The 10,118-nt window shown below is 43.4% G+C and overlaps 1 protein-coding gene across 1 annotated transcript; it reads right to left on the bottom strand.

Annotated features, from left to right (window-relative positions):
- Positions 1–6,313: 6,313 nt before the first annotated feature.
- Positions 6,314–6,853, bottom strand: LOC124662477 (nuclear transcription factor Y subunit B-1-like). The gene has a single exon (XM_047200312.1). It carries the CDS (start codon positions 6,851–6,853, stop codon positions 6,314–6,316), a length of 540 nt encoding a protein of 179 aa, XP_047056268.1.
- Positions 6,854–10,118: the final 3,265 nt, after the last annotated feature.

The raw sequence follows: 10,118 nt of genomic DNA, 5'->3' as shown, positions 1-10,118 counted from the left end.
AAATTATGCCACTACCAGCTAAACGGGTGGCACGCACACACAGACATGTGTGCTCTATAATAGTATGACACTGTGAACTTGCTCAGTGCCTAATTCTCACTACTTGCAACCTTGGCCTACTGCAATTCTCAGCACGGTTTCAGGTACGAACATACACGAATCGTTGCTGCCAGATGCCAGCAGGTAGCATCGATCTTTTGCTGCGTGGGTGCACACGAAAGTTGATGCTAGTACTAGCAAGTGGTGGGGAGCTGAGCTCGATCTACGCAGAGCTAGCCCAGCTCCGCCAATGAGGTGCCGCTCTTTACACCGGTGATGGATGGTCGACACCTGCCGACAAGCCGTGCGGACCTCGCATGGCGGGCGATCATGGCTTCCAGCGCCGCGGCACGTGGCTGTGGATCCTCCCAGATCAATGTCGAGACCTGCGAGCTCTTCTTTGCCGACGCGTAGAGAGGAGCAACAGGAGTACCCGTGCTGTGGGCTAGTACCGGAGAGAAGATTAGCGCGCGGAGGCCAAGGGGGCAGCGACCAGCGAGGTAGGCCACTTGATGCTACAAAAGGCTATCGATTTCGCAGCCTTCTGAAAGCAAGAAAAAACGCACCAAAGGGGATAGAGAGGCGATGGCTGGTTTAGCCAGTGGGTCTTTTCATGCCCCTGCTGCTGTTCCCCAAGGATGCGACTCATTGGCCAGAATCATCCATCCTCGAATTCTATACTCCCCTGTGTCGAAAATAAATGTCCCACATTTGTTTAGATTCGTATCTATCTGAACACATTTTAATATATATAGATACATATAAATCTAGATAAATAAACGATATTTATTTCGGAACGGAGAAAACTCCCTCGATCACTTCTGCTCCGGTGCTTCACCCTTCACAAAATTCTGACCACGACAAAAAACAAGGACGGTGGAGATCTTCACATACCCTTCGTAAGTGGGGGCATAATCATAAAATTAAAAAATCTAACATGTACGTACAACCCCGTAGTGGCCCGTATGGTCCGCGTAGTCTTGTACGAGTAATTTCTGTATGTATTATACGTAGCACCCTTATTAGCAGGATCCCTGCCAGCGTAGCGAATCTATCATTCGGCGGCGCCGCTGTTAGATCCGAGCGGATGCGTAGTCAGCCAGCAGTATTCAAAACCACGCATGCACGGTGTAGGACGGTAGTTAGGTAGCTCGGATAGTTATGTGGTCACGTGAGCTTTTTTTCTAACGCGGTATATAGATACCGTATGTAAACAAACGAGTATACATGGGCTGGATACATGTTTCGGTGGGCTTAAGGTAGGAAAAAACCGAATATAACCCCTTCACTTCTGTTAGGGAGGAGACTGAAGCAGAGCTCAAAATCCCTAGCTTCGAGCAGTATAGAATATTGCCCGGTGAAGAGGACTGCTGCAAACGGGGTAATCCATGTGCTATTTCTGCCCTTGTGTTTGTTTGATTATGCTGCAGCTAGCCTCTTGTTCGATCCGTTGCCAAAGGAACCATGCATGGTGATACTACGTACGGGATCTTCCAAACGTATATCTATAGTACGGTACACATGAAGACTTACGATTTATTGACTCACGAGAATCCTGACGAAGCTAGCGCTGGCAATGGCAGGAGAGCAATATGTTTTGGCAGGAGCCATAACTACGAGTTAACGGTGACAAGACAACGTTAGGAGCACATGTCGGACAACTGGCGATTCTTCCTCATCACTTTTGCATGCATTTATGACTCAACTCCGCTACTCGTTAACCTAATGTATTTCCCATAAAAAACAAACGAGTATATATAGATGTATTCCTCAGCAGGTCTGAATCTTTCTTGGTTTTTGTTATTACAGAGGTGTCTTCATTGTTGTTCCCAACATAATCAAGGACATGCTAAGGATGAAATATTGTACAAAATACACGTGATGAATACAAAAATGACATATAACTAATGAAAGACATGCTAAGTGTGAAATATGATACAAAAACCGTGGTAAATATAAAGATGGCAAAATTAGCCACGGGGTCAAATATGGTACAAAATGCACGGTGAATACTGAAACTGAAAAGATAATCAAGGGCATGCTAAGGGTGAAATTGTAGAAAACATGGCGATGGTTGCAGAAATGGCATATTTCTCTTTGTTCGAGGTTACGGTTTAAAATCTAAAATCGTAGGGCCTCTTTGGTTCATAGGAAAAGTGGGGGAATAGCTGAGGGGTATGATATTTACTTTGTAGCAATTCTTCCGAATTTTTCGAAGGAATGGAGCAGAGGACAAACAAAAAACTTTTGATGTCAATTTCATAGAAAAATGCAGGACTTTACAATCCATTATGTCCTTGTTAGTCCTATACATGAAATAAAAGGCCGAGGTCTTTAGTGGCCTTATAGAATCACAACTATACTTTTAGTGGGGCGACTTCAATGTTTATCCTTATTTCTTTGTTACTCATATTCATGTGAATAATAAACCAAGTTTGCAAAAAAAATACATGGTGTTCAATACGCCATCTTGCCAATGCAATCCTATCATATTTTCTCTTTATTTACCATTCCTAGGATTCCACAATCCTGAAAACAAAAGTGTCCCTTGACACAATGTGCATTAATTATTACCATGTTGTGGTGGTGCTAGAACTATATATAGAGATGGGCTTAAAGGCGGCAATGGGTACCCGCCACCCATTTACCCGATGGGGTTTTACCCCAATGGGTAAGGGTATGGTAAATATTTTTACCCGTTGGGATGTAAATGGTAAAAATTTGTACCTCGCGGGTAGAGTGGGTACTGATCTAGGAATGTAAAACTTGAACGACCCACCAACCCTTAGAACAAACAATATTGCCATATGACATGTGGGACATATATAGCTCGAGTAACAACTTGAGTAGCAGGAGTGGTGTTTTGTAACATGGGAGCATATGCTCCCTCTATTTTAAAATGCCTCTCACAAATATTTTTGAAATTTCAAAAAATACAAATTTGCACGTACATCTTCACGTGTTATACGCTCACAAAGTCGTTTCATGAAAATTCGACTTGTCATGTGGTGTGTGTAAAAAAGACAAAATTCAGTGCTAAAAATAATGCTTTTCACAAGATAATTTTTTGCATAGATAATAAAAATATTAGTTTTTTCGTCAAATTGACGAATACACATATATTATGGACATGTACATGTAGATTTATTTTGTCAAAAAAATTCAATATTTTAAAATATGATTTTTTGGTAGAGGGAGCATACACCCGGGAGCCGAATTGAATTTCCTCTAGCTACTATAATTGATCCATATAAATAAATAGAGTAGCTGTTGGTTACCCTCCAAAATTCTTACTTATAGTATTAGTTTCCATTTCATGTAGAATATCAAGCAAAGCCCGTAAATATGATAGCGTCGAAGTGATATGCATGGAAACTAGCTACTATGTATAGTTTTAACATATGTCTAGTTTTTGTCTGGGTAACTAGTTTTCACTATACACAGAAAAGTAATAACGTGAGATTCAGACCATCGATAGTGCCAAAACATGTATTCGTTTCTTCATGCACTGTTCTTGTCTTGTATCACACTATAGGTTGTGTCCGAAACTAGCAATAATATAGGTGCACTCTATGACATTCACTAGCAACAATCCTACAACGATCATTTACGGACTTCTGTTGAATGTACATATATGACTATAATTGTGAAGAGGGCATTGAATAATTCCGAGCAGAATAAAAGCACGTGGTATTATTGTACCTCTCTTCCAGCAGGCTGCCAAAATAAGCATAGATTTGAAATGTCATAATCTAGTTGTTGGAGATGCTATCAATTGTGCATGATTGATTCAGACTTTTGCTAGCTATGTGTATATTCCAGGAAGAGCATAAGCTGAACACTCATGCATGCATGCATACCTAGCTGGATGAAGATGGGTGTATGGCAAACAACAACATGGAAGCATGCAAAAAAAAAAGGAGTACAGACTAAAAAGTGTCTACAACTTATGCTAAACTCACAGGATGGGTTATATCAGTGATAGTCAAAGGTATAAAAGATTGACGTCTAGCAGCATCCTCGGAACTAATTAGAAGCAGTTGTAGCCGCTGTTTTTTCCTTGCAAGCCAGAATGGTCCTCTTCCAGGATATAATCAATCATGTTTAGTAATATTAATCCAAACTCACTTCTGATTAAGTTTTGAAGAAGAAATTGCATACGTCATGTATTTCTCATGAACGATCCGTTGCAGCTACAAGAAGGACATTCCAGTGTTTGGCACGAACTATCTGTATAGTGTATGCATGGATGGTGACGCACAGGCCTGAATTATTGGGAGCAGACACTCACTTTCTGCAACCACTCATAAAACACGCTATTTATTATGGCAGCAATTATGGAGCACAAATTTCTTCGTCCTATGAATCATTTAAGACTGCATGTTGAAACGACTTGGAAGCATATACTCAAACCCTGGCAATTTTCAAAATGAAACAAAAATTTCTAACAAAACATATATACTCATAATATAGACATATACCTAGCTAGCAATGATGTAAATAGCCGGCTAAGGCTATTGGTGGCAACCCGTAAAAAACAGCTATAGCCCCGTTTATAGCCCACTATAGCCACATTTTAGGGGGCTAATCACTTAGTAACACAATGCAAAAAAAGTTATAGCCCTGATGTTCAAATTATGAATACAAGTAGTGTGTTCCAAAATTTTAGATTCCAATAGCGAACAAAGGGTAGCCCGGATGGTAAGGATGTTATCGGTGGTGGACGGTAATGACCCCTGGACTGGTGGACATACTTTGCTTTGAAGTCTGGTCATGCTTCCCTATAATATTTTTGATAATCCACAAAGCATTTTGTTCGTGCAACAGTGCAAGTGATGTGTTTTCATGTTCTACAAAATTTAGTCAAATATTTATTTTCATAGGAAACGCAAAGTTTAATGTATGTCCTATGTATTGTGAATTAGAAACCAATATATATAATTTTGTTTGAAGCTGAACAGTAGGTTTCCCCACTGTAATTTTTAATTTATATAATATACTATAAAGGAGGTTCAAGTTACAAAGAAAGCTAGAGAGTAGCTCTGAAAACTAACTAACAGGAAGCAACAAAGCTAGGAGAACTATACAAACGAAGGCAATCATTCCTAGCAACCTGACCTCGCAGGTCTGATCGACTCAATCAAGGTAGAATTCATGTAATGGGCCGGTTGCAGCGAGACATTCAGGTCTTGTGATATCCTAGCTTGTAGGTGGCGTTGTATTGTCAGGTGTAGCCAAAGAGAATGAGCGTTGCCCATCTAGGCATGTAACTAAACTCTCTTGCTATCAATTCATTGCAGCACGAAGCTTTCGCATTATCTCGAGAAAACAGAAAAACCAACAAATTATTGCGCAAAATTCCATTCTTTTAAAAACATTCCATATTATATGCACGAGCGAGATAGCTTGGCACGAGTGTGAGTTGACTAAGCCAATAATATCTAAATTAACCTAGCTAGCAGAACCTATGCACACACATAATTTGGAACCGATCTAGGATCTTAATTAACTACCCAAGAGAATAATAAACTTGAAAAAAGAACTTGGGTGTGCAAAATTTCCACGTACGCAAACTTTATAATTTGCACAACCGATCAAACAAATAGATCATCCATGCATTCACATGTTAATTTCAAGTACGCGCTGAAAAGAAAATGTCCCCACAATACATCCCCGTGGTATACAGCTTGTCTGGAATCAGGAGTGCGAACTGACTAAGCAGCCAGTACGTACTATATATCCAAATTAAGCTAGCTAGCAGGAACCTAAAGCACATCAATAATTTAGAACCGATGTAGAATATTAATTAACTAGTGAAATTGAATAACAATGAACTTGAAATTTTCCTCGGGTGTGCAGAATTGCTACACAACACTATAATAATTTGGGAACCAAACGAGAAGGAATCGATCATCAGCTGGTGCATTCACCTGTTAATTTCAACTTCCCCATGGCGTCGCCGTCACCATCCTTGTCGCTCCTAGTGACCCTCTCCATGATGTTTCATCTCCAATAATTAATACACGCCAGAATAATTTAATTAACTAGAGAGGAAAAAAGAAAACTACTGCTAGCTCTTGAATCTCCACTGGCAGTCTGGCACTAGTTATCCTGCCACTAGTCGCCTGACCTCTCTAAATTAAGATGCAGACACAAAGAGAGAGGGAGGGAGTAATTAAATTCTATAGCTAGTAGCAGAAGTAGCTCTTGAGCAACAATTAATCAAGAAGATGCGTGCCTGATTCTGGTTCACCAGGCTATAGTGGAGGAGTACTCAAAACTGCCTGGAGCCACCGGCGTTGTTGTTATCGCTCCTATCCAGGGCGTCGAACATGAAATGACCGCCTGACGCACCGCCGACGCCCGCACCGGAGCCGGAGGCGTGGCCGCCGGCATCGGGTGGCATGCCGCCGCCGCGTGAAGAGGCTGCGGCCGCGGCGCGGTCGCCCTCGAGCTCGCGGAACTTGAGGAGGTACCTCCGCATGGGGTCGACGTAGTCGTCGAAGCCGAGCGCGGAGAAGGCCCAGCAGACGTCGTCGCCGTTGACGGTCTTGCGCTTCTCCTTGTGGCACTTGTCGGAGGCCTCGCCGGTGACGAAGCTGATGAACTCGGAGACGCACTCCTGCATCGTCTCCTTGGCCTCCTTGGAGACCTTTGCGTTGGGCGGCAGGATCTGCTTCATGATCCGGCCCACGTTGGCGATGGGGAGGAGGCGGTCTTGCTCCTTGATCCCCTCCGACCCGCCGCCGCGCTCAGGGCTCCCTCCGTGGCCGCCGCTGCTGCCGCCGACCAGCTGGTTATAGTGGTCGGCCATGATCTACTGTGAGGGAGCGGCGGCGCTTCGATCTGCTTGGAAGTTGCTACCTCGGGATGCTAGCTGCCGCTGCTGCTGTCTTTGGCAAGCTTTGGTCTTTTATATGGGCGGTGTTTGTGTGAGGATGGCTACTTTTACTTTCTCTGTCCCGTGGTGCTTACACTTGTAACTACTGGTGGCTAGCTAGCTAGGAGCGGGCGGGGACGTATATAAATGGCGAGATCGAGAATATGCTGGCTGGCAGAGGTTGTGTTGGTGGCTGAGGGGCGTTGAAATGTCTCCGGCCGCGTGCGCTCGTGGTCGTGCTCCCGTCCGGCAGGCCGTGGCGCCCGCCTCTGAAACTCTATGTTGCTCTGCAGCATGCCCTGCACGCCTACGCACGTACTACTGTGCAGCTACCTAGCTACTACTACTCATGTGATGGCCGGTGCATGGGCCGGCCGGGCCGGCCGACTGCTGCTGATCCTGGTCATAGCTGATTGGTTGGGTTTCTGTTAACCTAGCTTCGATTTGCACATATTGTCATGGCCGGCCGGTCTGCGGCAGATTTAATAATACTCCCTCCTCCCTCCGTCTATAAATAGATGTATAAAATTTGTCTAAATCTGAGTGTACCTAGATACTAAATACTGTCTAGAAGAGATAGTATAAGAGAAACGTGGAAAACAATATGTCATGACATGAATTCTAAAAAAATAACAATAAAACCCATAAATTAGCTGCATAAGTATTGTTTGGTTGCACCAAAGCAAAAACATTTCATACGCACATTCAAAAAAAAAAATCCATGAGGTCAACTCTTGATAGAAATGTTATGAGATTGTAGTAGTAGTATAGGAAAGTAATCAGGAATTTTGGAGGGTTCAATCCTTTAAATCAAGTTATCTCTATAGGAAAAAAGTTTCTAGACGTAACTATCCTACAAAATTTCTTTAAAAATACTTTGAGTCAAACAAGCCCTTAGGACATCTCCACCGCTGCCACCTCAATTGGACTCCTTTCGTGTCAGATTTTGTCCGTTTGGGAGGTTGCAGGGATAAAGATGGACACACCCTTGTCCTCATGTATGTTTGGGTCGCAAGGTGCACCCAACGCGACAAGCTATTTTTTTGTGTGCGGCTAGTATTAACTTTTTTTTGGGAAACAAATGGCAATACAAACATCTCAATTATCGATAAATAAAAATATAATAACACACAAACATGCAGTTGTTATTACACCACAAATTGAAACATAGTTTTCAAACAAATAAAATAAAAGGTCAACAAGATTCAAACAAAATGAGACAAGTGCCTAGGGAGAGTTTCTCCCTTGTTTCCAACACGATTCTACATGTGCTGAATTGGATCACTTTCAAGATAATTATGAACTAATTGATCACTTATTTCATGATGCACATGGAGGAACTCCTAGAACATCGCCTGACCACCCTAGGGCTCAACCAACTTGCTCTGACCTTCCCATTCTTGGTCAAACAGTAAATCACAACGTTCGCCCTCAACAATCATGTTGTGCATGATCACACAAGAGGTCATCACCTCCCACATGGTCCAAATGCTCCATGTTTGAGCGGGGTGCCGAACAATAGCCCATTGAGATTGGAGCACACCAAAATGTCCGCTCCACATCCTTCCTAGAAGCCTCTTTCTCTTCAAAAAAATCTTGATTATTTCTAGTCGGTAGGATTCCACGTTGTCTTGAAAAATGTAGCCCAAGGCGGATAGATGCATAAGCTAGATAGTATCCCTTGTCATAGTGGTGGCCATTGACGTCAAACTGGACATTAGGTGACTTGCCTTCTGCAAGCATATTGAACATTGGAGAGCGTTGACGCACGTTGATGTCATTATATAAACCAGCTATCTAAAAAAAGAGTGCCAAATCGAGAGATCATGTGAAGTCACGACTTCAAGTATTACCATGCATAATTCAGGCTGTCCCTTGAACTTGATCTGCCAATCAAATGAATAGTTGTTCTACTTCCAGTGACTAGCCTATGCTACCAAACATCTCAGTAAGCCCTCTAGAAGCGTTGATTGACAACATACGGCTTGTGTCCGCATCATTTGGTTCTCTCAAATATTCTTCGACAAACACAGCAACTACTGCTCTGTATAATATGTACATTGATTATAAACATGTGGACTCTCTCATCCGCACATACTCATCCACCAGATCACCAAAAATTCCATGAGACGGCGAAACAACGGTCTTGACATCCGGAACTGATGGCAGAACAATGTCGGAGTGTACAGTGCCTTGGTGATGTGGAAGTAGTCAACGAAGAGTTTCTAATGGCCGGCTTCTCTTATTAGGTCCAAGGCCCCGGTACTTCCCATGACAGAGCCACAGAACATTGGAATCTGCGCCACATTGTGCTCATGAATGAGTAGCGCCCTAAAATGAACAAGTCATCGTTGGAGTTCTCATCCGACGATGAATCAATGATGTTCTGGTAGAAGAACTTATATCCGCTATTGACCATTGATACGTCCAAAACGTATCTACTTTCCCGAACACTTTTGCTATTGTTTGGCCTCTAATTTGTGTATTTTGGATGCAACTAACACGGACTAACGCTGTTTTCAGCAGAACTGCTCTGGTGTCTCGTTTTTGTGCAGAAATCCAACTTTCGGGAAAAACCTCGAAATTTATGCAGAAGGCCCTATTTTCCCAGGAAACTAACGGAGCCAGAAGGGCAATTGAAGTGGAGGCCCGAGGGCCCCACACCATAGGGCGGCGCGGCCCAGGGGGGGCCCGCGCGGCCCTGTGGTGTGGCCCCCTCGGCCGGCCTCCGACGCCCTCCTTCGGACTACTTATCGGCCTCGACCTAAAAACGCCTGGAGAGAAGTCGAAGTCGCCAGAAACCCTCCAGAACGCCGCCACATCGCGAAACTCCGTCGCGGGAGCCAGAAGTCTCCGTTCTGGCACTCCGCCGGGACGGGGAATTGGAGGAGATCATCACCGCCATCACCGCCAACGCCTCTCCATCAACCAGCAATGTTTCCCCCATCCATGTGTGAGTAATTCCCCCGCTGTAGGCCGAAGGGGATGGTAGGGATTGGATGAGATTGGTCATGTAATAGCATAAGATTGTTAGGGCATAGTGCCTAGTGTCCGTAATTGGTACTTTTATGATATTGTTGCAACTTGTTATGCTTAATGCTTGTCACTAGGGCCCGAGTGCCATGATCTCAGATCTGAACATGTTATTGTTTCATCATGATATTCATTGTTTATGGTCTTACCTATAAGTTGTATACAC

The sequence above is a fragment of the Lolium rigidum genome, chromosome 6 (assembly GCF_022539505.1).
Source record: "Lolium rigidum isolate FL_2022 chromosome 6, APGP_CSIRO_Lrig_0.1, whole genome shotgun sequence".
In the NCBI taxonomy this organism is placed as follows: domain Eukaryota; kingdom Viridiplantae; phylum Streptophyta; class Magnoliopsida; order Poales; family Poaceae; genus Lolium; species Lolium rigidum.
Note: the sequence above shows the minus strand (reverse complement) of the source record. Positions and strands in the feature narration are given on the sequence as shown.

Coding starts and splice junctions, on each gene's coding strand:
- LOC124662477 (XM_047200312.1), bottom strand. CDS start 6,853: ATGGCCGACCACTATAACCAGCTGGTCGGCGGCAGCAGCGGCGGCCAC.